General features: G+C 52.7%; 13 protein-coding genes across 13 annotated transcripts; 7 read left to right on the top strand and 6 right to left on the bottom strand.

The window, feature by feature from the left end:
• Positions 1–219: 219 nt before the first annotated feature.
• N7482_001882 (acyl-CoA-binding domain-containing protein) lies at positions 220–750 on the top strand (the record flags this gene model as incomplete). The annotated part of the gene is made up of 2 exons (XM_056684007.1): positions 220–543; positions 631–750. The coding sequence occupies 2 exons, from the start codon at positions 220–222 to the stop codon at positions 748–750; spliced, it is 444 nt and encodes a 147-aa protein (XP_056547613.1).
• Positions 751–1,103: 353 nt separating this feature from the next.
• N7482_001881 (tyrosyl-DNA phosphodiesterase 1) lies at positions 1,104–3,060 on the bottom strand (the record flags this gene model as incomplete). Its single annotated transcript, XM_056684006.1, has 4 exons — positions 1,104–1,853; positions 1,905–2,322; positions 2,378–2,490; positions 2,578–3,060. The coding sequence occupies 4 exons, from the start codon at positions 3,058–3,060 to the stop codon at positions 1,104–1,106; spliced, it is 1,764 nt and encodes a 587-aa protein (XP_056547612.1).
• A 680-nt stretch (positions 3,061–3,740) lies between these two features.
• alg10 (dolichyl-P-Glc:Glc(2)Man(9)GlcNAc(2)-PP-dolichol alpha-1,2- glucosyltransferase) lies at positions 3,741–5,713 on the bottom strand (the record flags this gene model as incomplete). The annotated part of the gene is made up of 3 exons (XM_056684005.1): positions 3,741–4,696; positions 4,760–4,897; positions 4,957–5,713. The coding sequence occupies 3 exons, from the start codon at positions 5,711–5,713 to the stop codon at positions 3,741–3,743; spliced, it is 1,851 nt and encodes a 616-aa protein (XP_056547611.1).
• A 274-nt stretch (positions 5,714–5,987) lies between these two features.
• psf2 (DNA replication protein PSF2) lies at positions 5,988–6,933 on the top strand (the record flags this gene model as incomplete). Its single annotated transcript, XM_056684004.1, has 3 exons — positions 5,988–6,101; positions 6,167–6,753; positions 6,819–6,933. 3 exons carry the CDS (start codon positions 5,988–5,990, stop codon positions 6,931–6,933), a joined length of 816 nt encoding a protein of 271 aa, XP_056547610.1.
• A 373-nt stretch (positions 6,934–7,306) lies between these two features.
• Positions 7,307–8,015, bottom strand: N7482_001878 (CUE domain-containing protein; the record flags this gene model as incomplete). The annotated part of the gene is made up of 2 exons (XM_056684003.1): positions 7,307–7,603; positions 7,737–8,015. 2 exons carry the CDS (start codon positions 8,013–8,015, stop codon positions 7,307–7,309), a joined length of 576 nt encoding a protein of 191 aa, XP_056547609.1.
• An 827-nt stretch (positions 8,016–8,842) lies between these two features.
• Positions 8,843–12,628, bottom strand: N7482_001877 (condensin subunit SMC2; the record flags this gene model as incomplete). Its single annotated transcript, XM_056684002.1, has 5 exons — positions 8,843–9,107; positions 9,167–9,840; positions 9,892–12,424; positions 12,503–12,543; positions 12,602–12,628. The coding sequence occupies 5 exons, from the start codon at positions 12,626–12,628 to the stop codon at positions 8,843–8,845; spliced, it is 3,540 nt and encodes a 1,179-aa protein (XP_056547608.1).
• A 721-nt stretch (positions 12,629–13,349) lies between these two features.
• Positions 13,350–14,455, top strand: gtmA (gliotoxin thiomethyltransferase; the record flags this gene model as incomplete). Its single annotated transcript, XM_056684001.1, has 4 exons — positions 13,350–13,764; positions 13,839–13,877; positions 13,946–14,002; positions 14,064–14,455. 4 exons carry the CDS (start codon positions 13,350–13,352, stop codon positions 14,453–14,455), a joined length of 903 nt encoding a protein of 300 aa, XP_056547607.1.
• Positions 14,456–14,842: 387 nt separating this feature from the next.
• Positions 14,843–16,708, bottom strand: N7482_001875 (NOT2/NOT3/NOT5 family protein; the record flags this gene model as incomplete). The annotated part of the gene is made up of 7 exons (XM_056684000.1): positions 14,843–14,938; positions 15,000–15,354; positions 15,420–15,688; positions 15,746–15,810; positions 15,882–16,268; positions 16,434–16,535; positions 16,627–16,708. 7 exons carry the CDS (start codon positions 16,706–16,708, stop codon positions 14,843–14,845), a joined length of 1,356 nt encoding a protein of 451 aa, XP_056547606.1.
• Positions 16,709–16,837: 129 nt separating this feature from the next.
• N7482_001874 (uncharacterized protein) lies at positions 16,838–17,023 on the top strand (the record flags this gene model as incomplete). The annotated part of the gene is made up of 1 exon (XM_056683999.1): positions 16,838–17,023. One exon carries the CDS (start codon positions 16,838–16,840, stop codon positions 17,021–17,023), a length of 186 nt encoding a protein of 61 aa, XP_056547605.1.
• A 500-nt stretch (positions 17,024–17,523) lies between these two features.
• On the top strand, positions 17,524–18,474 carry mrpl4 (mitochondrial 54S ribosomal protein uL29m; the record flags this gene model as incomplete). Its single annotated transcript, XM_056683998.1, has 3 exons — positions 17,524–17,890; positions 17,960–18,126; positions 18,283–18,474. The coding sequence occupies 3 exons, from the start codon at positions 17,524–17,526 to the stop codon at positions 18,472–18,474; spliced, it is 726 nt and encodes a 241-aa protein (XP_056547604.1).
• A 485-nt stretch (positions 18,475–18,959) lies between these two features.
• Positions 18,960–20,773, top strand: N7482_001872 (secretory pathway gdp dissociation inhibitor; the record flags this gene model as incomplete). Its single annotated transcript, XM_056683997.1, has 8 exons — positions 18,960–19,005; positions 19,065–19,089; positions 19,156–19,215; positions 19,278–19,305; positions 19,356–19,701; positions 19,755–20,309; positions 20,365–20,622; positions 20,685–20,773. 8 exons carry the CDS (start codon positions 18,960–18,962, stop codon positions 20,771–20,773), a joined length of 1,407 nt encoding a protein of 468 aa, XP_056547603.1.
• Positions 20,774–21,150: 377 nt separating this feature from the next.
• N7482_001871 (PaaI family thioesterase) lies at positions 21,151–21,758 on the bottom strand (the record flags this gene model as incomplete). The annotated part of the gene is made up of 2 exons (XM_056683996.1): positions 21,151–21,564; positions 21,660–21,758. The coding sequence occupies 2 exons, from the start codon at positions 21,756–21,758 to the stop codon at positions 21,151–21,153; spliced, it is 513 nt and encodes a 170-aa protein (XP_056547602.1).
• An 885-nt stretch (positions 21,759–22,643) lies between these two features.
• N7482_001870 (origin recognition complex subunit 4) lies at positions 22,644–24,833 on the top strand (the record flags this gene model as incomplete). The annotated part of the gene is made up of 2 exons (XM_056683995.1): positions 22,644–24,185; positions 24,210–24,833. 2 exons carry the CDS (start codon positions 22,644–22,646, stop codon positions 24,831–24,833), a joined length of 2,166 nt encoding a protein of 721 aa, XP_056547601.1.
• Positions 24,834–27,468: the final 2,635 nt, after the last annotated feature.

Genomic DNA, 27,468 nt, shown 5'->3' with positions numbered 1-27,468 from the left:
ATTTGCTGCTTTAAGTTCCCAAGTATACGGGATGTTGCCGTCCATCGCCAAACCAACTGGCGGGTGAACTGTCAGCAAACCCCCACCAAACCCCCTCCTCAACAAACCGGGTCCCTCGTCCCCACACAACCACGAGCCGTAGTCTCCTACAATTACACCTCGAAACCTTCTCGTGCCTCAGACAACCCTTCCCCGCCTTTCTCCAACCTCACATCCACCATGTCCGACATTACCAACTTCATCACCGCCCTCGAGGCCGCTCAGAAGAAGGAGAAGTTCACCGCCGAGGTCCAGGAGGCCGCCGCCGGCATTGACGTCGCCGCCCTCAAGGCCGCTGTCGCCGCGAGCCTCACCATGGACGAGACCGACACCATCTCTGATGAGGCGCAGAAGACCGCGCTCCAGAAGGGCTTCGAGTTCGCCACCAAGGTCGTCATGATGCTGAAGACTGCCCCCGGCCCCTTCGAGAAGAAGGATCTCTACGTCAACTTCAAGATCGCCAAGGGCGAGGTCCTGGAGAAGCCTGGCATGTTTGATATGGTGGTACGTTAAGGATCTACTGTGGGGACCAGAAGGGTTTGCGAGGTATCAGAAGCGCTGTGGCTGACCGGGTTGTTTTTGCGAGTACAGAAGAAGCAGCTCTACGGCGCGTGGGAGAAGGTCAAGCACTTCAGTCCCGAGAAGGCCCAGGCTCTCTACATTGAGCACGTCAACGAGTTCATCGGCAAGTACGGCATCCGCGACGAGTAAGTTGTTTCCGACAAGATTCATATTGGGGGTGGAACGGGAACACGGTAGTCGACCTGCAGCAGGATCGGTCGACTCGAATACCTTTATTTACACACGAGGTCGAGGGCCGAGGGCAGGACTATTTGGTATCATATGAGCTGGTCCAGGCTAGCAATGAAGCGACGCATCCATAAACGAGCTGTGTGAGCGCTGTGCCTTGTATATAATACAGCCGAGGATAACCGCTTGTTGGTTCTTGTCTGTTGGGGCAGGGTAAACATAGATGTAGGTGTACGGTACGGGTAGATCATTGTGTAACAGGATCATTAAGCACGGCGTTACCTAGGGGTTATACCATATGCTCCATCATCATATCAGTTGATCCAGCTTTGTCCACGCCAGTCCGGAGTGAGATTCGATGCTGTTGCGCACCATGGTTCATCTGAGGCGCTGTAAGGCGTCAGTGGGAGGTCATAGGGCATGCGGAAGCCCACCACCGTCGAAGCCTCATTCTCAGCCACGCTGGCCAATCCAGAAGGACCGGGCTGATCGCGCCCGAAGCAGGGTACCATAAGCGCACCCGGCGATCCCGCCTCCTTCGATTCGGTGCTCTTCTCATCCACAAAGAGCTCTGGCCACACAACAACTCCAATCTCCCAGCTCGAAATCTTCACTTCGCCATTCGGATTTACCGCTGTACCCCAGGCTTGTGTAGACAGATTTGCAGACGTGACCATCGCCCAGTCGATGCTTTCCATCGTATCCGCATCCGCATACCGGATGTACGTCTTGATATGAGGAGCTGCACGGCCCCGACCAGCCTCGCGCTTGAGCTGGTTGCCTTCAGACAAGTCAATATAGTTGGACGTAGACGGACCGTCTCCAGCCCAGTGGCAGAGATATGGGCGCATGTATCGCAGTTGCTTTTGCTGCGGTGCGCTCTGCGTTTTCATGTGAATCGAGCCGCCGGATCCGTACCCTTCAAGCGAGCGGCGGATTTCATCAGGCGTCGGGAATATAATGGAGTATTTGGGTTGTGGGGTCGTTGGTCTTGGAGCGAGGGCTTTAAAGAAGATTTCTTTGAGCCATTTATCTGTCTGGCCGAGAGAGGCGATTGAGGAAATCTAATTGTGGTTAGTAAGAATCGCGAGCCGGAGCAACCAGAAGGCATATACCTGTATAACAATGTGAGGTTGTTTAGGAGGAAGCTCGGCTTCTTTTTGGATTTTGCTGTGTCTTGGAATACGGCTCAGGGCATCTTTCAATGCTGGCCAGCCCCATAAGGTACTCTCGTCGGAATCTAGACTGCTGACCACCTGCTTGGAGGGTGCACTCGCAATGAGCGTCGCACGAACCAAGTCGAAATCAAATCGATTGAGTTCCCGTACGAGCGAACCCGTTTTCTTCTGTCCGTATTCTTTGAGGTACGAAAGCAGGTCTCTTTTAAACCGTGCGCCAGTGCCGAACGCTGGCCTCATGGAGGCCGTCGCCGGGGTACCTGGCTTCTGCAACGGAAGCAATGGAGACCGCCATACAGCCTGGGTCATATTTGTCCAGTCTCCGTGGATCATGTTGGCCGTATGAATCACCACCCTGTTGCTCGTCAGGCTCGATTCCGGCCGCATACAGGTTGAGGCGGGGAACTTACTGAGCTAGATCATCATGTCGTAAAAGAATCATCATCTTCGAATGGTGCGTTCCAAAACGCTCGGCCATGTAGGCGATGACGGGTTCCACATTTGCATACCGCGAACACGCTTCCTGAATCTCAAGTCAGCTTCCACGGCTCTCATTTTGCATCTCCATGGATTTGGAAAGACCAGAAATGGCAGCATGTAGAACACTTACTTCCACCCGAATTCGATTCGCTGACTCCCGCTCCCAAGACCCATGCACCACTTTGACCTTCACCAGGCCCCGTACATCCTCGTCGAAATTGGACATCAGAAAGTCCACATCAAAAAGGTAATTGAACTGCCAGCACTCGCGAATCATCGGATCTCCGAGTATGTCGCGCAGTTTGACCGTGTCGACATTAGATTGCTCTGGAAAGTCCCGAATGTGGGTGAGCTGGACTGGAGAGGAGAGGAGACGACGGGATGGCTGCATAGCTTTAGGCCCGGTTGGTCCATTCAGTTCACAGCCGACTTGGTCATTTCCCGGCTCAGAACATGCGGAATTTGAGACCGCTCGTTGTTGAGAGCGGGCCCGGAGGGGTGGAGTGATGGGCCTGTGCAAAGATGCCAGGGGCGTGGAGACCCGGTCTGGCAGAACATCATTTCCTCTAGTCAGATCTGGAGAGAGCCTGGCCCGTTTAGACGGGCGCTCCATTGAGTGCAGGCCTGGATCTCCAGCTCGAGCGCGCGGGTGCTAGAATGAGGTGAAAGAAGTCGCAGAATGCAAGCGCTTGAAACTGACTTGCCGCGAGCCGGGCGCTAGTCTGGACGGGGCGTGCGTATACCTGATACCCCAGCTAATTCATAGGAGCATTCAAGTATCTAGTTCGACGGTGACTGATGATATCTGAAGCGAAAAGGGAGCTTGTTGATGATCTAGTGAGGTAGCTTATCCGTACAGTTCAAGAATTGTAAACTGTTTCTCAGCCAGCAGCACAGAATATTCCCATGGTATGAGTTGACACAGTGAACGAGTCTCAGGGAATGGAAAAAAGAAAGGATAACCGGGTCTTTTGCTAGCTCCGTCCAAGACTCCCATATCACTACTTGGCACTACGGAGTACACAAGACGCTTCTGGTCAAGACGAGCGGCCCTCTCTCATTAGGCCGGTCACTCTGCCGCCTGCGACCGCCTGCCTGACTTCGACCATTATCACCACTTTTGGCTTAGCGGGTCTTGCTACTCTATTGCTTAGGTTTTTAAATGTGCAGTTTCAAGATCTTTCATCGAAGCAATTCCAGTTAGACTTTTTGATCCGTCCAAGATAAAAATAGAAGTTAATTAATGTACATACGCTTTACTGAATAAAAGGACAGGCTCAACCGCCACAGCAATCACCACATGAAGCGCTGGACCTTGCCCGGTTCCTGGGGCCATTCAAAGCCCTTGTACAAGAAGATATATCCAGTCACCGCGTTGATGACAGCGAACCACACAGTCTCGAGGAACTTGGGAGCATTGGTAGCAAAATCTGCGCGAGCCCTCTCGTCTTCATTCCTGGGCTTCTGCTTTCGGAATGTGGCAAGGGTCGACGACGGCGGTAGGTGCAGACGCCACATCACCCACGGGATGATAAAGTAGCGCGGCTCAACGAGAGGCGCTGTCACAAGAGACAGGGCCGTAGCAGCGAGCCACACGAGAACGAAGCTGACACGTGGGGCCTCGGGTTGCTGCCTTTGCCGCTGAATAAGAGATTCTTGGACCCGGGCGAGCACCTCAGGCGACATTGGATCGAGCTGCTTCTGCTGCTTGCTATCTTTCTTGGGCGCGGTCTTGCGTGCTCGAGTAGACTTTCTGGTTTCTTTGGGCTGTTCCTTTGCAGAGGCCTTAGGTGTAGGAGCGGCTGGAGTGGCTAGTTTCGCGGTGGGGGGGATTTGAAGGAGACGAGGCGGGGCCTGAATGACGGAGAACCCAAATGCGGAGATCACTGCCCAGCCGCAGAGGAAGTATGCCAAAACTGCAGCATACTTGACTGCGGGGTGAGTCCCGAGAAGCAGACGGAACACATAGAAGACATAGTGTCGGTTGTCTGCTAGAGTAAAAGGATGCACAACAGTGTTGAAATGAACGATGGCAAGCATGGCTGGTAGAATGATCACAGCGGCAAGAATGCTAGGCAGTCTCTTCTGTTTCTCTGGAAAGCCATAATTCAAATATTTAGGCAAGAACTGCTTTGGAAGGACGTTCAGCACGGGAATGATAAGGATCGGCCAGGAGAAGAAGACGAAATAGGGCCAGATGTAAAGCATCTGAGCTAGGTGAATGCCAGCAGTATGGAACTCTTTGTGACCTGTTTCGTGCAATGTTAGTTTAAGTCTTTCGATATGCAGATGCACTCTTATGCAACACCTACCCAGCACCACGCCATTGTTCCACAGAACAAATGCACCAAATGCACCGAGAATGACGATGTGAGGGATGACCGATGTCACAATTAAAAAGGGGTTCTTCAAGCTCGCAATTGCAAGTGAAACACCCGTCTTGACATAATCTGGGTTGTACACATTATATCAGCCTTGCACAGTCAAGTTATCTGGAAGTTGAAGATACCTTGTAGAGAAGCCTCCGAGACGAGAGGGTCGTAAATTTCATTTTGCAGACCACGCTTCAGTATCGCAGAGAAGTCAGATGACTGACAAGCCTTGGAGGATTGCCGAATCTTCCGAACAACCTGCAGCCCGCCCAGAAAGACAGAAACCCAGAAGATGTTCGTCTGTCGGCACATCAATGCCGCCAACCCAAACATCAGGAAGCCCAAAGTGGAAAGCCAGGCACGGCGACCTCCAGTGGCCTGCTTCAGATCCCAATTATAAGCCTCAACAACCGCCAACAGTGCCAAGATATCGGTATAGTATAGACCAGAGAAGAAAAACAATGGCGGAAACAGGCAGATGTTCAAGACCGTGTGGCTGAGCCACGCGCCCAGCGGGCGAGTGTTCCGAACTTTATGAACTGCATCTGAGAGGGTCTGAAGCCTCCACGGGAGGAATATGGCCGCCGTCGCGACATTGGTCGTGCGCAGAGCTTCGGTATCGAGTTTCGTCGGCGAGCCGCGGAGCGCAAGTAGGAGAGCGCAGAGAAGATATGACCAAAGGTACAAGCCCGGAGGAGTGGTCAGTTTCGGGTCCCAATGTGTCCAGTTGTGCGCCCAGTATGCCTGAGCCTGAGGGACGTGAAAAACTTCGTCGAGGTATGGCTCGGGGACCTCGGTATTGACCTTGGTCCTCCAGGCGGGGATCAGGATGAGGGCGAATGGCACAGCATAGCGCGCCGCGCGGCCGAGGTTGGATTCGGGGACGGAACTCATTTTCTCATGGTTTTGAGAACCCAAGAAGCACAAGTTGGGAGAAAGGAAGCTCTCCCAAAACGCAAGAGGACAAGGTGGGTTGGAAGCTAAGCTTCCAGTGCAAACAATCCAAACATCGCATTTGGAAATCGTCGAGGCGCCGCGTTCGCGCGTTTCGCGATTCCGCTGCAACCAGAGAGCAGCGAAACATGGGGTTCTGACTGTAAACACCATTCCGGCCGTATTCTGCTCTCTGTGGTTTGTTTGATTCGGCCTTGATCGCCGCGTGCCACCAATGGCCTTCCCTCTCCCGCGGGGCATAACGGCCTCGGAGATCGCCTTCCTAGCGGAGATGGAGATGGTGACAGTCGTGCCTCGCCAGCGCCTGGAGGGCCTAGAGCTGCTCGGGGTAGGTTGAAGAGCCGTTATACGCGACTTAGTCTCACAGATTGACTCTTTTTATCTGTCGTCCAGGGCCCAGTTGAACCTCTAGTCCCACCGCGACGCACCTCCCTTCCCCTCTGGTTGGCCCTCCTACTCAAACGCCAGCGCCGCGCCAATATAATACCTCCCCCATGGCTACACCCAGAATCTCTCAGTCTCATTCTTGAAGTTGAGTCCCAGCACCAAGACTACAAAAATTCATTTTCCCCGCCTCCCCCGCTACCTGGCCAACCCAGCGTCCGAGACCACGGACTCGAGCCAACTGTTCGCCCACAATATACACTAGACGGTAATCGATACTACGCGGCGCCACCATTTCTGCCTCAAAACTCTGCGCAGACAGTGATCTCTTCACGAGACCTGCCCGCATTGCCATATCATTGGGTTGAGGTCGGGAATATGCTCCTCGACGCGGCAAGCGATGATCTAGTGGACCCGGACCAGATCCGTCGATTGCTCAAAGATCTGCGCGAAGTACGTATGGCCAAAATGAGGTCTGGCGTGGATGTTCTAGACGATGCTGCGACCGGCGGAGGCGGAGTCGCGCTGACGGGTGTCGGTGCGATGGAACTGGGTGAAGAGCGAGGCTTCTTAGCTGGCGTGGTGGATGGCCTTCGGTATGTCATACAGACTTGGCGAACTCATCACTGCGGAATATCATCGATCTGATTGACTTGTCTAGAAAAATTGGCGCATCCAAAGAACAAGCCCGCCGAGAACGGCTAGCCGAGCAAAGGGCCAACGGCGGATACGATGGCACCCAAGACGAAGAGGAGGAAGACTACATGGAGTTTTAAAATGCATGGGATTTGTGTTTGGCTGTTTCAATTGGAGTTAAGGTGCATATGTGATGCGGACCAAGGCCCCCAGAAACGACATTTATGTATATAGACCCGTATACCCGATTTAACCTGGCCTGACGAGAACAAGCGGCAATATTAATCGAGGCTGTTCCAATTTACCTAACACCATACAGCATGCAAAGACAAAGCGCTCTAATACAAAACGAGTGTCAATACTAACACCGCAGCGATGGAATAGCAACAGGAACAGAACTTGGTAGGAGGGAGTTGTTGATAAAACACTGGTCCTGAGCTGAGCCACAGCTCATCAAGAATAAAGGCTGTAAATCGGACATGGGGATTATTTAAAATGGAAAGAATTCTCAAATCATCGGGTGTTGCCCTGGTCCTTCTGCATCATCTTTCTCCGCGCCGCCAGAATCATCTCGTCTCGGCGCTTCTGCAGCAGACGTTGCCGCTCTTCTTTGTTCTGGGACCATGCGCTTTTTGACGCTGCTCCAGGTGTGAATTCTGCAGTGCTGTCGGCTCCGACCTTTTCACTCAAGTTATATCGGGAGATTAAGTCCTGCTCGCCTCCTTTTGATGCTGACACAATTCTCGTCGCCTGGGAAGTTTGGGCATTCGTAGAGGGTATCATGATCGGGGGTTGGAATGACGGGGGTGGCTAGAAGTGATCTCTGTCAGCATGCCTGCCCAATAATGGAGCAATATAGCGCTTCTAGCAATAGTGCCGTTTAAAGAATTCCGCGAATGGAACACCAGGGAGGCAGTGATAACGCAACAAAGCAACAACGTACCGTTTCCAATCCACGCCCGGTCAGGATCCTCTCCGTCGTGGCCGCAACACTGCCTCCATTGCGTTGCAAGTCCCACATGATATCACGAGTACTTAGCTGCGGGAACATCTGGGAGATCTGCTCGACCTGAGCTGGGTCGACAGCAATCCCTCGCCCGCGGGGCCGGCCGCCAGCGGAGGGACCCTCGTCGCGGTTAAAGAACCATCGTAGCACAAAGAACGAGACAACCGCTAGCGTCAAGATAGAGGGGATGTTCAGCGAAGGCTCATCGTCATGCATTGTGCCTTTGAGCCGCTGGGCGCGGATTGGGTTTCGGACGAGAGAGTCAAGTAGGTTAGCCGAGGCCAAAGTCCGGGCCGCGAAGGCGGAGCGACTTCCGGGGCGGGTAGGAGGTCGTGTGGGATGGGCGGGAGAGCAGGTGAATGGGATGTCGCGATGCGACGACTAATGACTCAGTCGAGGTGGGTGTTGAGAGCGCGCGTCAGGAACTCGGCGATTGCTGGCGGTGCAGGCGCAAGTCGGTCGGTGGCGGTGGTGGACGGAGTTTCGGGACGAGGGTCGGCTGCACGTGCTAGAACTGCGATACCGGCACAGGGCAATATGGAGTAGAAGGTGAGGGCTAAGTAAATAGAACCATAATAAAGGGTCAGAATCAGAATTCTCCTTCATTTGTAGAGCACTTCGTGGTGTGACTGCTGTGCTCCGATTGTCGGGCGCTAATACTAACCCCTCTATGCAGAAGCAATACGACCTGGCAACAGTGCTGCCGCCTAACGGTATGATACGCCCCGAACTATAGCATGGCCGGAGACCAGTAAACAACCTTGAGATCAAACGAATAGAAACAAGACTAAAATATGATTTACATGAATACACAAGAGCACCGAGGAGCACTACCAGAGCCTTTCAGAATCAAAAGCCATCACATGCATAGATCCTAAACCAAAATCCCTTTCCATCCAAAACCAGACCGAGCAGGAATCCAACCCCACAACACCAGCTGCCACACACCAATGGGCTGCAAAAGCAATGCAATGCTTCGCACCGGATTAGCTTCATAAATCAGAACGCAACAGGGACTCTGAAACACATTGCGAACATAGCACTCATTTCAAGTCGGCGGGTGTCAGGGCCTGGACAATACTGGTACCCTCGCTGAACCGTGTACGGAAAATGCGATTGGCGTTCTGGAACATGCCATCCTTCAAAGAGACCACAATGAACTGCGATCCCTTAAAACGGGTCTTGATCAGTCGCCCAATATTTTGGGTGTGCGACAGATCCAATGCTGCGTCGACCTCGTCGAGAATATACATCGGCGCGGGCTTGAATTGTAGGAGTGCCATAATCAGAGACAAAGCAATAAGGGACCTGTAACCCATGCAAGTTAGCATATACCAGATGGAAATGAAGATGAGACAGAAGCATACCGTTGTCCACCACTCAGCTCCGTCAAGCTCTGCTTCCAGACCTTGCCCAGAGACACCTTCACCTCCAGACCATCTGTAATATCCTTGCCCTCCGGGGGATCAAGCTTGGCGAAACTGCCGGGTAGGAGCTCGTTGAAGATCTGACCGAAGTCTCCATTGACCTTGACCCAGGTCTTATGGAGAGCCTCCTTCTTGTACTCATTAAGGTTGACAATGGTCTCCTCGATCTTGCTCTTATCACGTATGACCGTTCTCATCATGTTCTTCAGGGCGGCTTCCTTCTTCTCGACACTATCGATCATGTTCATGACCTTCGGGTTGATCTTCTTCTTCATGCCTTGAGAACGTTCAGTCAAGTTGCGCAGCGTTGACTTGCACTCGGCGATGTTTTGGTTCTGGAAGTGATACGGTGTATTGACGCGGCCGAATTGCTCTTTCTCATCCGCAATCCACTCGTGCTCTTGCTCCATATAAGAGACAGCCTGAGCGGCAGTTTGCTGGTCCTTCTGCAGCTTCTCAAGCTGGTGGCCGAGCTTCTGCATCTCCAAGCCCTCTTCGGTAATCTGCGATGACTTGGCTTGAATAGTCTCATCCAGCTCTCGCAGTTCCTCATCGAATCCGGTCAACTTGGCCCTCTCATCGTCAAGTTGGGCTTGGGCCAAATCATGAGCATCCTATAATCGTCAGCCTTGTTCTCACGAAGCTAAAACAAACAATGTGGCTACCTTTAGTCGTGCCTGCTCACGCTTTAGAGACTCAATCTCCTCCGCTTGGGCCTGGTGCGTATTTTCCGACTCGGCCAGCTGCTCCTCGGCTGCGGAAAGGTCGCTTCCAACCTGTTCGGAGTCGAGACGGGATGATTGGAGTTCCTTCTGAAGCTCCTTGACAGAAACTGAGTTCTTGGTGAGACTCTTCTTGAGAGAATTGAGCGAAGTTTGCAGTTCTGCCAATTTGTTGTCCTTATTGTTGCTGAATTCGCTCATATCCTTCTCAATGCGCTTAATGTCCTTGTTTGCATCTGATTGGCGGGCTTTGGCATCGGTCATGTCCTTCTTCAGCTGCTCAATATTCGCCTTCATCTCTTCCACAGCTTGGATAATCGACGACGAGGAGTTGCTGTTAATTTGCTCTTCGGTAAGCTTGATCTCATGCACCTTGAGATCTAGCTCCTGCTTAATTGACCGAACGGTGTCGAGCTTCTTCTTCTCCTTGTTCATGTTATCCTCAAGGGTGGCAAGCTGCCGCTCCTTACTTCGCAGCTCCTTGGTGATCTCATTGAGCTTCTGCAGAGTAACCAGTACTCCGCTGGAGTTGGGGGAACTACCACCAGAGAGGGTTCCAGAGGGGTCGTAGACATCGCCATCAAGTGTCACGCTCTTCATCCGAACCGAAGGATCAAAGGTCACCTTCTTAGCAGTGTCAGCATCATGGCAGATGAGTGTGTTGCCGAAGACATAGTTCATCGCCGAAATCACATCCTCGTCGTAGCCAATCAAAGACAGAGCGAGATCTACCTTCCCAGGTGCAAGCTTCTGGGCAGCTCCAATCTTCTCTGCTGATGCTTTAAAGGTCGAGATCTTGTTCAAAGGAATAATGGTGACCCGCTTGCGCAATTTACCGTTCTGGAGCAGCTGGGTACCGGTTTCAGCGCTGTCCACCACCACGTTGTACAAGCGGCCACCTGCGCAAATTTCCAGAGCAGTCGCAGCTGGGATTTGGTCTTTGTTCAGAGTAAACAGCTGGGCTACCAGACCCTTGACCTTAGACCGATCAAACTTGGGATGAGGATCCTGGTAGTTGAAGTCAATGTTTGCAACCTTCCTCCTCAATCCATCGGCTTGCTGGCGAAGCTCGCGAATGTCTCGCTGGAGTCCGGATTGTTCCTGGTAGATCTGCTCCTCTTTGCCAGGCTCAAAGCCAAGCCGAGTAAGCTCGGACCCCAGCTTCTTTGCCTGTGATTTCAACCCCTCTAAGTCCTTGAGAAGGCCCGAGTTCTGCTCCTTTGCTTTCTTGGCGCGTGGCTCCTCCTCCTTGATTCTCTTCTCAAAGTTGCTAATCTTGAGCTTCGCTTGTTCTTGCACCGTGGCGGCGTTGCTGGCTCGGTTTCGTGCGTCTTGCAATTGGCCCTGGTATCCGCTTTCTTGACCTTCCTTTGAGGCAACACCAGTCTGTAATGTTTGGAGCAACTCTTCCTTCTGCTCCACCTCCACATTCTGCGCATCCAGCTCTGCCTTCGCGGCGTCGTATTGAGCTTGCAGCTTGTCGTAGATCTTCCTCTTCTCCTTCAATGCCTTCTCAAGATCGCTGACGGAAATTTGGATGGCCTTCTTCTTCTCCTTCTCCTCGTCCATGCTGGCATTCTTCAGATCAAAGACGGTTGTCAAACGAACCAGCTCGTGCGAATGGTTTTTGACTTCATCTTCGAGAGCTTGAAACTTGCCGCCCTTTCGGAGCTCCTTGTCGCGTGCTGCTCGAACTCGTTTCACATCCTCTTCCAAGTGTGCAATTTCGCTCTTCAGCTTGTCGGCGCTCTCCTCCAGTGTCTGGACCTTGCCTCTCTTGTTGTCGCACTCCTCGCCTGCCACCCGCAGACGCTCCCCACCGCGTACGTAGTCGTGGGCAACCACGAGTCGGGTCAAGCGTTCGAGGTCATTCTGGGTCTGTTGGAAGTCCAGGAATGCACGCTTCTCGGATCGGAGCTTCTCGAGCTTGGGTTCAATTTCTTCCTTCAAGAGTTCTTCGATCTCGCGCAGTTTCAACTCCTTCTTTCCCATTGTCTTGATTGCCTTCTCCCTCCGATCTTCGAACATTCGTGTACCTGCTGCTTCCTCGATCATTGAGAGAATTTCGACCGCCTTCATGTTCAGGACTTTCGTAATGCGACCCTGCATAATGAGGAAGTTGGGGTTGTTGATGTTAAGCTGAACACTCTGGAAGAGGTTCTGCACTGTCTGCTGTTGCGCACGGTGGCCATTGATGAGGTACTTGCTGGTACCGCCCAGCACGATCTGACGGGTAACGGAGATGTTGGCGTATTCCTCGAATCCGATGGGCGATTTCGATGTGTCGCGGTTGTCGAAGACGATGGTGACACTGGCCTTGGTGACACCAGCTTGGCCACGCTTGTAAATGAGGTCCTGGAGGTTCTGCGCGCGGACCGTGCTCATGTTCGTGATACCGAGAACAAAGCAGATGGCATCGAGGATGTTCGATTTACCGGACCCGTTGAGACCGGTGATCGAATTAAATGCTTCATCCCTAATGCATCTGTCAGCATCTCTCTGCCGTTATACCCTTGGCGACGATGCTATGGGCACAGGAAGAAGGTCGGCGCACCATCCCGAGATCACCGTTCGCACGGCGTACGATTTAAAACCCTGGAAAATTCCAGTCAGCATCTCAGGGCGATCAAATCAATTCACTTCCACGACCCACGTCTATCACAATTTCAGTGATCCGCATGGTGGTGACTGCGAGTCGGCTCGCTCGCGGAGTACATCGAATGTCGGGGGAGCAGAAGAGGGGCGCGAGATGTTTTGCCGCAAATCAGGTGTTTACGGTTTGCCTTATTGGGCCTGGCGTCATCTCGATGATATAATCAGCTGATGTCACGTGTATTCTCTAACCTATACTATCGGCCACTTTTGGTTTGAAAGTCTCCGTCAAGCTTAGCTAGCAGGTCTGGACCCATCAGATTTCCTAGCACATTTTGCTCTAATTAGTTTGAGCTCAGGTCACCAATATTGAGTGTTATTCGGTCAAGGCGGCCCTATGGGCTCTCCCCGAGGGTACTTGGTGGGGGAGCCACACAGAGTCGAATCCAATATGGCGAACCAATGATCGTCGTCTTCTAAGTTTCTCAGAGCCTAAAAAGGATGCTCTAATCCTTTTGAAGCAAGAGGCGCCTCTTGGCTCGTATCGCGGAGACATTGTCGGACACTTTCTACAGTCTTCCAATAGCCTCGCCTCGCTCTAAAAAAGCAATGGTAGCATAGTAATCCAATCATTTGAGCACTACCAGATGTTTTAAAGTTATAAAAAGCTGCTCCTAGAGGAGGTCTGGATTCAATCCCTGTTGTTATTTCATATCCCAACTGTTTCCGTCTGACTAGGTAGGCCAGGTTTGATTTCGTTGTATCATTCTACTTGAGATATATATTTACTTTCTCAGCCAACGTCCACCATGGCCTCACAATCCGCTATGCTATCGCACGCACAAGAATGGGAAACTCTTTTCAAAGAAGACAAGTTCGTCAAGCAGTACAAGACTGGCGAGCATATCACCGGCCAGTTCGCCCAAACCCTAATTGACCAAACTGGCTTGATCGCCGACTCCAAGGCCAACCCCAATAAGCCTCTCGTAGTGCTTGATAATGCGTGCGGCACTGGCATCGTCTCCCACATTCTTCAGCGTGAGCTAGACAATAAGGTCAAGAGCCACTTGAAGTTGACCTGTGGAGACATATCACCGGGTATGCTGGACTATGTTAAGCATCGCATTGGAAAAGAGGATTGGCAGAATGTGGAAGTCAAAACGGTGGATGCACAGGAATCCGGGCTCCCAAGCTCACACTTTACGCATGTTATCATTGCATTTGGTGAGCATTCTTTCATTCCCTCGGCTGTTATAATATCTTGGTCTCATTGCTAACTATAGCATGTCGGTGATTAGTATATATGGCACTTCCTAGGTCTCTGGCTGCGCTTGATGGTGAGTGACATATCTGGCCCTGGGATATTATGCATGGGTTAATGTTCATTGGCTTGTCGTACTTATAGATTCCACTCGCATTTTGCAGCCGGGAGGTACAATCGCTTTCTCAACATGGATAGAGCGTGAGTTCCTGATCCGACTCCCTTAGAGGCCCAAATCAATTAGAAGCTAACACAATGATAGCCGGCTGGGCCTCTGTTATGCAAAAGGCCATCCAGACAATTCCAGGGAACCTGCCGTTTCCCACCACCAAACAGTTCTTTGAGGCCTTGGGTAGTGGTGAATGGCACTCCATGTCCTGGATTGGATCCCAGTTGAAGAAGCGAGGATTCGAAGACATTAATGTGCGCTCTGACACCAAGGCTATATCTTTGAAGGTTCCAGACTTCGTGGAAATGAACATGATTATGTTTGGCATGATAGCTAAGGTGTTCTGGACAGAGAAACAGCGTGGGGAGAACGCAGACAAAGTTCGCCCGGCGCTAGAGAAGTATTTGGAAAGCACTTACGGGAAAGAGGGCGATATTCCCATGGAGTGGACGGCTATTCTCTCGACGGCTCGCAAGCCAAACTAGCGAGATCATGGTGCCAATGAATATGGTTTCATTGAGAGCCGGACGACGGTTACTACATTACTACCTACACGTTGCTTCATATTGCCCATGGCAACCGAGTCAAATATGCAATCCAAGTACCTCAGGTAGTCTACAAAGAAGCAGTTGAGATATTCGCAACGATGCTGGCAAGATCATCCAGACCATTTGACTTGCAAGATCATATCTTGGTTTCCATATAACCCATTTAAGATTCCCTGATAAATTCAACGCGCCCAACATCCTGAACGGCACTGTACTATCGGCCACCCATTTGAGCAACATTACAGAAACCAGATTGCCAAACGCCGTTGCCGATCAAATGAATTACTGTCCACCAGGCCGGTATAGGCTCTGGTCATTCTCAACTCATGAAGCATGCGTGGGGCCAACAGCTGCGCGGTTCATACCGCGGTTGGGGTCCAGCCGGTTGTCCAAGTCTTCGTATCGGAGGATAAACTCGCGCTATAAATTCATAGACAAATTAGCACATTTGTTTTAAATGTCCCGTGGTCTGCAAACATACCCGAATCTTCTTCCAGCTAGCATGATCCCAGAGGAGGTACACTCCGCGCTCGCTCACGCCGCGTTCCACGTCGACGGGGCCGGGATATGTTTCATCACGAGTCAACCAGCACCGCTCGAGCTTGTGGTACCGCCATTTACGGCCCATCAATTCTTCTGCGACCAACTCCTGCATGATGTCCCGGGGCATGCTGTAGAAGATGTAGAAAAGGGTTTCGTCGCTGAACCCAGGGATCCGTGATTGAAGGGGTTGGATGTTGGCGACATTGTAGCATGATGGCACAGAGAAGTCTTGTTCCAAGGGGACAGCGGACATGGAGGATACGAAAGGCGAGGCGAACGAGGTGTGGAGAGGCCTGCAGCACATGGGAATATTAGCAAAAAAAGCCCTGTACGCAACGACAGGAAACAGAGTGCATACTCAGGCTGGTTCAAGTCCAAGCCAAGGGTCATCAAGTCCTGTCCAACTGCGAGACCGGCCACGTCGGGACTCTCGCTATGGATCATGCGGAGGAGGCCGCTCAGCCCAAACCGGTCAAGTTCACTCATCTGCGCAAGAGGGGGTTGCTCCGCACTTTGAGCAGCGGCCGAAACCTCTTGACCCTCATTTGCTTGCTGTTGGTGCTGTTGCAATTGCTGTTGCGAGTCGCTGAAGGTGCGCTGACCCGACATCAGGGTGTTGTTTAGGTCCTGTGTTGTTAGTGTCGGTGAGTGCGGGGCCTGATGGACGATCGCCAAACTACTTACATCTTTCTCCTGCCCCAACACCCCATTAGGCCCTTGGTTGACAGGCGACCGTGATGTCCCAATACCTAACACTGTTAGTCACTTATATCGCCATTCGATCATCACCACACACCAATAGGGCGTGGCATAGGCATACCAGAGTTGTAACTGCCAAAGCCCGCACCTTGCATCAGAGAACTCCGACGGTCTTGGGCCAGCTCCACCGATATATTGCGTCCTAAAGGGGGAAACTCGTCGATGTTCCCTGTCTGAGGCTGACTGCCCGCCCCTAGCTGGCTACTGATGCCCTGTCCTCCATTCCTGAAATCGTCCAGCCGATTCGCAAATTGGGCACCGGAAGGAAACATGTCATCGTGAGGAGGTTGGGACGGTTGCTGCACAGGAAGCAGTCGGGTCTGAGAAGCTCGAGAAGGCGGTTGCGACGTGGGAGGATGCTGTTGTCTCTGGACGGGGGTGTGTTGCGCAGCTCGTTGACTGGCATTGGCCCAGACAGGGTTCTGAGATTGTGATTGCAGCGACGCGCCTGAAAGAGAGGGGAATTCGCTGGCAAGTACCAGTACTGTCAGCTCTCGCGACCTCTGAGAACCAGGGTGATTCGGTTGAAGGCAATGCACATGCGGCAACCGGTCGAACTATGAGAAGGCGCCGACTTACGATAAATCTAGTGGTGTCGCCGGTTGAGAGCCACCAAGGCTTTGCGCGAAGCTTCCCATTGTACCCATGGTGCGTTGCTGGTTGGGTTGCAGAGTAGATGTTCCGGGAAGGTTGAAGTTCCAATTAGCTGCGCCACCTAGATGATCGTCCATCCCCAGGTATCAGCGCCCGCCCGCTATCTTGGTATCGAACTGTCACGGAGAGGTCAAAGAGTGTCTAGATCGTACCGAGTTTTCCATTTGGCAACCGTGCAGTGGCCAATGTCGCGTTTCGAGCCTGTGCTTGCTGTTGCGTGGGAAATCCGGACATGCCTCGTAGCGGCTGCGGGCCTGGTCCTGACACAGATAACACAAGGAGTCAGCATGATCTTCGCTGTCTCAAATCAGAGCACCCATGCTTCAACCCAATTCAGGAATGTGTCGGTTAGTGCTTGCAAAAATGTCTCGGTCGCAGATGGAGGGACTATCGGCACTCCCGCTGCCATTGAAGCATGGAAGTCCCTTATCTTCTTCGGGGGACGAAGCGCCGGCCTTGGAGGTTATCCCAGCAAAGAAGATCCAGCTGAAGGAGTTCCAGGCATTCTCAGGTAGTGAGGGCAAGTTGGGCGAGGGCTTCGCAGGGTAATGAAGAAAATAACGTACCTGGCCTATTCATAATCGGAGTTGGAGGGTTACAAGCTGCGTGGCAATATCCCTGAGAGCCTCTGAGAGCAGTCGAGGTCGAATATCGGTTGAATACCGGGCTAATGAAGATTTTGTGGAGAGATAGCAGTCCACAAAGGCCCTCTTGAGCGCACTTGATGCGGCACTGCTCCGCCTGGAGGTGGAGAGGAAATCGATTGGGCGATTAGGCGCGCGGATGCTTGAGAGAAGTCTTGAAGTGTCGCAAAACCACTCCGAAAACGATGGGTGCTCTCAAACGAGGCTCCAAGATGTCGAATCAAGATCCTCCAGAGAACAGGAGTGTAAGAGTTGAATCCCGGCTTGAACGAGCCGCGAGACTTCGAGAGCGGGCACCCTCGACTTGCCGCCAGACGCACACGTGACCGTCCGCCTTCGAGCCTCGAAAAAAAGCAGGCGAAAGCAGTGTCCCCGACGACTCCTGTACCGACGCAACAAACCACAATGCATCGGCCAGCAGTCGCCCGTCTGGCCCAATATGGGTCCACGGCCATGGCTGAATTGCCACCCCCCTACTTGGCGCCATCCCTCCATTTCTCGATGCCCCGATCCAACGTGCAGACCTCGAACTTCTCTACGACCCCCGTCGTCGCCGCTGGTCGTGGACGCGACATGAACCGAACCCGCGGCGTGTCGGCAATTCACCGGACTGGAACAAGATTCAATCTGAGCGCGTCGAAATACCCTTTACCGAAGCCCGTGTCGCCCGACCAGATGAAGCCGCGGCCTGCAACACCTAACCACGGCCTCTGGGGCTTCTTCCCACCCTCCCATGAGGCATTGAGCACCACCGAATTCGATGCTGCTTTTGGTATGTGAATCTTTATAAATCCTCCACCTGTTTCAATGTGATACGAATCGCGCTCATTGTCGAAAACAGGCCGGCCATGGTCCGTTCAAGAGCTGCGCAACAAAAGCTGGGATGACCTTCATAAGCTGTGGTGGGTGTGTGTTAAGGAGCGCAACCGTATTGCCACCTCGAACTTGGAGCGGTCACGACTGAAGGCTGGATTCGGTGACCACGAGGCCAACCAGCGCGATGAGGCGGTAAGTTCCACGTCTGTACCCTGCCTGGCATGAAGAAACCCCTGCGAGAGACCAGGTCTTTGGCTGGTAGCAAAAAGACCGCGAGCTCCTTACGTCTTGTCTAGCCAGCTATATATTTCGTTGAACATGCGCTAACTATATTGGTTTTCCTGTTAGATTGTTGTCACCCAGAAGACTATCAAGCATGTTCTCCGTGAGCGCTGGCACGCTTGGGAAGAAGCCAGCCGCCTATATGCTAAGGGGTACCGCCCACAGGATCAGGACACTATGGAGCAGGAGACCATGGAAGAGGTAGCTCCGGCTGAGGACCCCTTTAAGGAGGATATTGTGAAGGAGACCAAGCTATGAACGAGGCAGTTCAAGATCAATCGGGCTGAGAAAAGAGGGCCAGTTCATATTTTGTAGCATTAGTTTCTTCGATTCCATCTTTTCTGTCAGTGTTATTATATGTAAAATATCAGTGATTGTTGTTTCGGGATTCACTCTGACCCCCCTATTCCAATGGGCCCAATTCCCTCGTGTGGGCAAACTGAGTGCCCTCAGGGGTTCACAGGCTGTAGCATATTGGTCTTCTCAGTATCAGGGCAAGCATGATCATCTTATAACATCCTCCGAATTATGAGAGGTGATGAAAATCCCGACCCGTCGGGCTGTGGTCACTGAGGTAACTCACTAGTGGCGGGCCCGTCAAATAGTCCCCCTTCTTACCGCTTCGTTGATCCGCGGGGACAAGATACCAGGAGAACCTTCTTCCTTTCACTTTTGCCTCCGACATATCCCTCCCCCCTTGTCCTACTGCTCTTTGTATCATTCTCCATTCTCTTATATCCACCATGGATGAGATCGCGCCCGAGTACGATGTCGTGGTGCTCGGCACTGGTAAGTTGCTGCTACCCCGCCATTCCTAAGCATCCAACATTGACCATCTCCTCTCCTAGGCTTGACCGAGTGCGTGCTGTCTGGGTAAGTAGCCCTCCACGGTTTCCAAACTGATAATGATCGAATGCTGATCTCTCTTTCTATCTCCAGTGTCCTCAGTGTGAAGGGTAACAAGGTCCTCCACATCGATCGCAATGACCACTACGGAGGGTGGGTAGAGAACGGAGCTCCCCAGCATCGCCACAGACTGAAATAGCTAACAATGGGTTTAGAGAGGCGGCCTCCGTCAATATTGAGACTGTATGATGGTTTCCAGTATCATTTCTGTCATCTGCTGACCTCTTGTGCAGCTGTTCAAGAAGTACGGCAACGTTCCCGCTGGCGAGGAGCCGTGGAAGAAGTACGGGAGGGTCAACGACTGGAACATTGACTTGGTCCCCAAGCTGTTGATGGCCAACGGCGAGTTGACAAATATTTTGGTTTCCACGGACGTGACGAGATACCTTGAGTTCAAGCAGATCGCGGGCAGCTACGTCCAGCAAGGCAAGGGTCCCAAGGCGACCGTGGCCAAGGTGCCTTCGGACGCCGGTGAGGCCCTGCGCTCGTCCCTGATGGGTTTGTTCGAAAAGCGTCGCGCCAAGAAGTTCCTGGAGTGGGTTGGCGAGTTCAAGGAGGAGGACCCCTCGACTCACCTGGGTACGTTAGATCTTCTCGGTGATCTAGGGGTGATGGTGGCTAACTTCAACTAGGTCTCAACGTCGCTGGGTGCACCATGAAGGAGGTTTATGACAAATTCGGCCTCGAGGATAACACCCGTGATTTCGTTGGTCACTCCATGGCTCTCTTCCCGTCGGACGAGTACGTCAACAAGCCGGGCGCTGCGATCGAGACCATCAACCGCATTCGCCTCTATGTCAACTCCATGGCCCGCTATGGCAAGTCGCCTTATATCTATCCCCTTTACGGCCTGGGCGAGCTCCCTCAGGGCTTCGCTCGCCTGTCCGCCATCTACGGTGGTACTTACATGCTGAACACCGATGTCGACGAGGTGCTGTATGACGACAATGGCAAGGTCTCCGGTATCAAGGCCACCATGAAGGATCGTGATGACCAGGCCGCGCCCATGAAGTTCGAGACCAAGACCAAGAAGATCATCGCTGATCCTTCCTACTTTCCCAACAAGGTTAAGGTCACTGGATATCTGCTCAAGGCCATCTGTATCTTGAAGCACCCCATCGACAAGACCGATGCCAGCGACTCGCTGCAGCTGATCATTCCCCAGTCGCAGATCGGACGGAAGCACGGTAAGTGACGCCCTCCCTTGCGAATCATATTGACTCTCCGCTCATCTTCTATCAGATATCTACATTGCGATGGTCTCGTCCGCCCACAACGTCTGCCCTAAGGGCTACTACATCGCCATTGTCTCGACCATTGCCGAGAACGATGCCAACCACCACCTGGAGCTCGAGCCCGGCTTTGAGCGGCTCGGTGCGATTGAAGAGAAGTTCATGGGTCCTCCCATCCCGCTCTATGAGCCTTTGGAGAGCGGCGAGAAGGACAATGTCTTCATTTCCAAGAGCTACGACTCCACATCCCACTTTGAGACAACAACCTGTAAGCCATTTAGGTCATCTATCTGAAGTCGCCCTTGTGTGCTAACCTGTCCTCCTTTTTAGATGACGTTAGGGACATGTACCAGCGTGCGGCCGGTGAGGAGCTGAAGGTTGAAGGGCTCCGGGAGGGCCAGCAGCTTGCTCAGGAGTAGAGGCAAAGGGCTAGACTCTGGCTTTTGCCAGCGGGATGATCTAGGCATCATTGCTGACATGCTGGATTGACTATATTTCTCTTGGACATGCTTGATGCTCTGTTTTTCTTCGTTCTCTGCTCCCGAGCACTAGGTGTGCTCTCCTCGATCAAACCGAGAGGTTGTAGCAAACGCAATATACCTGTCTCTTATCTTTCATTTCGTACCGCAACATATATTGTACATGGAAAAGAATCGGGAAACTGTAGAAAGATATCAAATCGACCACGATTTCTATAGACAGCCGTAGGTTAAGAAAGTAGTATGTATAAGGTTCTTTCTCATCGCCATCATACCTCCTCCGGCATGCCGGCACGCAATCGCCTTTTCTAACGCCTCTAGATTCTCTGGTTCACTTCGGGGTCGGTGTTCGCCTTCTCATGCTCGCCAACCACACACACGTCCCCAGTATCTGCCTTCTGGATCTCTGCTCGCAGCAGTGCGAGCCGTTTACCCACATGGATGAGTTCGCATACCACCCGCGCCTCCGTACCCGTCGGCACAGGGCGCAGATACGTCAACCTGAGGTTGCGACTTACGCCGCCGAGCGAGAACTTGCCTGGCTCGGAGATACCCAGCAGAATGGTGGTTGATAGGACATCGATTAGCGTCGCTGCGCAGCCACCGTGGAGGTTGCCCATGAAGTTACTGAGTGCGGGGGTGATGTTCAGCAGGAAGGAGACTTTGGCCGGGGGCCCTCGGGTTGCGGCCTCGAAGCGGAGGTTGCAGTCGCGGGCGTTGACATCCCAGTGCTGAAAGGTGTCAGTTTAGGAATCCTGCATGAATGCTCCCTTTAGGATGAATGGAAGTCGCCAGTCCTTGGGGGCATGCGCTATCGCTGACGGACCTCTTCGTTGCCCAATCCCATGCGGAGTGCATACTCGTAGACGAGCTCCTCGAACTCGTCCAGCTTCCGCTCTGGTGGCCGTAGCCCTTCGTCGGACATAATTGGTGTGGAGGGAGGATGGGAAGCGAAAGAAAGTTGTATGAGAGATGGATTTTCTGAATGTCTATCGGAGAAAGTCGATGCTTTACAAAGTCCCTCGCTGCTGCTCTCCACAGGCGCATCACCTTAGCCCGGGGAAAGCTGAACCTCGGCTGATCTCAGCCGACAGATATGGGACCCTCCGATGTGGCTTACTTGCTTTGCTGGCTGGGTATTTGGTCGGAATATTCTGAAGTCACCCGATCTTATATCCCGGTCTCATGGCGTCCCTGGCATATACTTACCGCGTAAATTGCTTCTGTTATGGTTCACTCCTTATTGGCCATATCTAGAGCCGAGGATGTCACGCATACGGCCACAACCGGTCATTAAAATGAATTGGACGTCGTATTTTACGACCGATAAACTTTAATTCTACTGAGATTAATCATTTCTCAAATGCTCAACGAGAGTGGCTCGTTGTTGTCCCTTCGGCGCACCTCACTTCACGTCACGCGTGGCAGCCTGAGGCGTGTAACCCGGAGATGCTCGATTTGTGGCCGAACCGTCAATAGCTCCGCCAGGCCTGCCATTGAACCTACTACTGGCGTCACGGCTCTCCAGAGGACGGGCAAGGGTATCCGGTCTCCTGCGGTCTGCATACATCTACTATCTATCCGCATTCATTCGCTTCCAAAGTAGCCCAAGGCGCTTCCTACGACGGCCTCCCTGGCGCGGTACGATTGTTGGTACACATCACTACTTGAAGCGATTGGGAACCCATTTCGAACGGAATAGCGGTCGCAAATACAAAACTCCGCCGCGAGACTATCCCTCTACCGATCGATCTTGTCCCTCCCGTTATACCCTCTGATAATACCTCGCACGGCCGACCGACCCTGAACCATGAGAGATCCCAGAACATCGAAGCGGAGAAGGGTCTCCGAAGAGCCTGCTCACGACGATGACGGAGATATCGCCATGGAAAGCGACGGCGACGCCTACTCAGCCCCATCCTCCCCCGAGCCTGACGCGGACTCCGACGAAGATCAGGACTACCGCGGTCCCCGCAGACAAGCCTCGCGGCGTCAATCCACCCGCGGTAGAAAGAGCAACGTGCCAGACGGTTTAGATGCGAATGAAGCAGACACGCCGAGAAGCACACGGGCAAGTGGGCGGCAGCGCAAAGCACCGCAGAGATTTGAAGATGATGCCCCCACAACATCCTCGGCGCGGAGGTCTACCGCTACCCCTAGAAGCGCTCGTGGGGCCAGGAGCGCACAGAGGTCGAGACGGGGATCTGGAGAGGATATTGGGGTGGATGTCGCTGAGCAGTCTCTGAAGCCAACCGGGTCAATTGCTAGGACAAGGTCCCGGAGGAGTACGGCCCAGCTGAAGTCCTACGGTGCTAATGGGCATGATGCCGAAGGGCAGGATAGAGACCTATCTCCTTCGTTAGAAGGATACAATGACGGCCTCGACGACCTGGTTGCAATGCAACTGCAACAAGGCCTACAAGACAAGGAAGAATCACACGAAGTCGCGGAGACAGTGGAGCCTCTCCCTAAGTATGCGGAGAAGCTACAAGCCCTCTGCCAAGCGGATCTGCAAGACGAAGTCCGTACTCTCACGACGGTGTTGCTCGAGAAGCTATCCGGAAAGCGGCGAATTCCCCTCAAGGGTCTTGAGAGCGAATATATCAATATCAACCACTGGATCGAACAGACCGTCACCGTCGGCGAAGGCAACTCCATGCTTCTCCTCGGGTCACGCGGTTCCGGCAAAACAGCAGTCGTTGAAACGATCCTCTCGTCTCTTGCAAAGGAGCATGGCAACGACTTCCACGTTGTTCGGCTGAATGGTTTCCTCCACACGGATGATCGGCTCGCTCTCCGGGAAATGTGGCGCCAGCTTGGTCGTGAGACGCACACTGAAGACGACGCAGCCAAGGTCAGCTCCTATGCTGACACGATGGCTACCTTGCTGGCTCTTTTGTCCCACCCCGAAGAGCTATTCGGTGCCGGCAATGGGGAGAAGATGACCGCGGCCAAGTCCATCGTCATACTCTTGGACGAGTTTGATCTTTTTGTGACCCATCCCCGACAGACCCTGCTCTACAACCTGTTTGATATTGCTCAGGCCCGCAAGGCCCCTATTGTGGTCATTGGGCTTACTACCAAGGTCGATGTCACTGAGATGCTGGAGAAGCGCGTTAAGAGTCGATTCAGCCACCGTTATGTCTACATCCCGCTCCCGCGGACATACGAGATTTTCGCGGATATCTGCATGGCGAGTTTGGATCTTGATGAGAACGAGGTCCAGGAGCTTGCAGAATCACTTGGGTCCGAGCGAGTAATCACCGGTACCGCTGGTTGGAAAACACTTCTCGAGGGATGGAAGGAATACTTGAAGGCAAGCATGCATATCCAATCCAAATTACCGAGCATCGTTGATAACTAACATCCCCTCTAGCATCTATTCGATGACAAAGACTTTCAACTCCACCTAAAGAAGATCTACCACCAGACCAAATCCGTAAAGGAATTCCTGACCAGTGCGCTCCTTCCCATTAGCGAGCTCCAACTCAGCACCCAAGCCGCCGACAAGCCCGCTTTGCAAATTCCAACGCCCAAGAGCTTCATCTCCCAATCCCTGGCCTGCCCAGACCCAGCGCCTCTGCCCTTCTCAACCTCCATCACCGCAACCTCCAGTCCCTCATCCCTTCCCCTAGCCCTTCTTCTCGCTGCCACCCGCCTGGCCGCCCTCTTCGACCCAGGCAACGACGGCGCCCAAACCCACAGTGTCGCGCCGCTAGCCCTCTCTTTCTCTGCTGCGTACGCGGAATACGTGCGCCTGCTCACCTCTGCCAAGATATCGGCCTCGGTGTCCGGCGCAGCGGCCACGCCCGGCCGCGTCTGGGGCCGAGACGTGGCGCGGGAGTCGTGGGAGAAGTTGGTTTCGTGGGGCCTTGTCACGCATGTAGGCAGTGGCAGTGGCACAGCCGATGGGCAGATGTTCCGTGTGGAAATTAGCTTTGAAGAGGTCGTTGAGATGGCGGGGACGGGGAGCTCGTTGGGGCAATGGTGGCGAGAGTAAGGTGGGTTCCTCTGGTTTTCCATTGGTTATGGCTGCATTTGATATCGGTCGGCATGGAGGTTCATTCTATGAACGGGTTCTACTTGCAGGCTAGAAAAGATACACCTTCTATTAGAATCAATAGACTAGATACTAGCTATGCGAATCTCTCGAATAGGCTTTTGATACTAAGCACGCCCCATCTACCTTAGCGGGTCTAGATAGCCCTAAACTTAAAGAGTAGTCATATGGCTTGTCAACGGCTTCGCTTTACTGTTGTATGTAGGTATGTATTGAGTATAGGCCTGTAGGGACCCGCTCAGGTTGTCATAAACCATACGGAACCGCAGTGTTAGTAACCCCTTAACAGACCCCCCAGACAAATAGGTAATGCCTACACACACAAACGCTCTCGCATGGATTCTGTCCGCTTTCAGCCAACATTCCGATCAAATCCCGCCATGATATATCACGGACGCACGGCAGCCACTCACAGATGCAATTCATCCTCCCCCGCCCTCGATCAAGCCGGGCATGCGAAACGCTAGGCCGATACTACGGTATCCACACTGCATCAGGCGCTGCGGGCGATCTTTTCCTGGGAAATGGCTTGTTAATCAAGATTGCGTACGACTGGGGAAGGGATCGACTGTTGATGGGAAGGTTATCCAATCGATCCAGTGATGCCTTGCCTTGTTTGCATCTTGCCACGGGTATGTATAGGTACCTAATGATTTTGTATATGGTGGCAAGAAGTTGAGGATCAGGCAACTTGTTACGAGATGCAAGTCCGAGTTTTCAATTTGGCTTGTCAAGTGGTGAGTTGTTTTTATTCTTTTTATTCTTGGGATCTAGCTACGTTGGTCTGACATGGTTGTCGTTTGCTCTGCCAATTGTATCATAAGCATGGGAGCAGTGGTAATGGCGATCTTGTGTCACAATTACACCGATGAAGAACGAAGCAAACATGAGAGGATTTCGGGTAAAGTGGGTATACCGTTTATACTGCGCCACTAGGTACACCTTTCTCCTCGGACTTGGAAGACAAACGAAAAAAAATCAGTACATGATCTGAATACCCTAGAAGGGGTAGAAGCCTAACAATTCCCAGCATTCCCACTTTACTTCCCCCCTCACCGGAAGGTATATACGGTCAAGCAAGCGGCCTCCTTTCCAAACCAGCCAGGGCCTTCCATGCAGCGTCCTCAACAAAAGCAAAATCGATGGCAAAAAGCGAGTGGCCACCTACCGGCAGATGCCCAGCCCTTGCAGCACACCACCCTTTCCATCACCACAGCATAGTCCGGGCTGTTAATTGGCCAGGGTGCAGGCAGTATGTATGCATGGTGCCTATTCCATGTGTCAAAAGTGATATGTCGCAGGCTCTCCCATTATTACCCGCAAAGGGAAGCTGAGAGGCGGGCTAGCGGCGAATCGGATCCCTGCAAGAGGGAGCCGAGGACATTATGAATAACAAGAAAATACTATCGGTGGGGTATGGCCGATAGCAGCGGCATGGGCATGAGCATATTACGCTGCATGCAGGACACCGATGGCTAGGGTACCATGTGAAATATGCAGGATTGCTCATGAGGGTGATGAAGCTAGTGTGTGGAGGGCACTGGGACGCTAGCCAAGATAGAATACCGTTATTATCACTGGCTTCCTGGTAGTTTTTGGCATTACTAATAGTTGTCTATTCGCTTAGGTAGTCAGTATTGCCTGACGTTTCGTTATGAGGTGCGATTTGCCTTTTGCACCGGCTTGCTCTAGGACTGTACAAATGTTATGTTCGAGTTATGTTCGAGTTATGTTCGAGCTGCATGCATCTCACATCTAGTACAGCAGTGTATTACCGGCCAATGGGGCGGGGGTTGCTTCCTGAGGCTATTGTTTGGAGTGCGTATGTCCTAGTGTGCTTCTATGAAGGAAAATGGGCCCCGGGCTGTGACTCTACGATATGCACTATCCTGTTTGGAGTAAATACAGTGTGGATTTGTACTCCGTAGGTCAAGGGCAGTGCACTTGGAGATCTTCTCGACTACTTTGTCTGCCTGCAGCCAACGCGGCAACTCCACACTTCTGCAGGACGGCATGGCGTGGATACCCTCCGCACCTCGTAGCTTGTCACGAGGAAACCCCAACGGAGGCGATTCCTGAGGTTCATTTTGGACCATGCCTGGTGCTCAGAGCGGCCCTTGCAAATCCACCCAGCCGATGGCTGCAGTCTGGTGCGGAGTGGCCATCCATGATGGGAGGCCCAGGAATCAGGGAGGTATGAACAGAGTACTCCATGGGGTCGCAGAGAGACTGAACAACCGGGGAGCTGCGGCCGCCCGTGCTTATGCCCACGCCCGCAAGAAAGGCCATGTTCTAGCCGTCGAAGAAAGCCCCGGACCGTCGCCCACTCCGCAACTGAAGGGTCCCAGGAGACCGAGACTGCATTGCATTGCATGGGTGGTTCGGGCCATGAAGTCAGGTCTGGAGATTAAAGATTGAAAACAAAGGTCACAGGAAACATAAACAGCACGTACAGAAACGGACACAATCGGCCACGAGAGTGTGATGCAAACCGAAGAGTGGGCACACATTGTTCCCTGTATCACCTGCGCGATCTGCGATCTGGGCTTGGAAGAACCGGGATGTGATTACTCTA

This window comes from Penicillium canariense, assembly GCF_028826845.1.
Source record: "Penicillium canariense strain IBT 26290 chromosome Unknown utg000001l_segment0_segment0, whole genome shotgun sequence".
NCBI classification, from domain to species: Eukaryota; Fungi; Ascomycota; class Eurotiomycetes; order Eurotiales; family Aspergillaceae; genus Penicillium; species Penicillium canariense.
The sequence above is the reverse complement of the archived record's forward strand: the minus strand, read 5'-3'. Positions and strand labels throughout refer to the sequence as shown.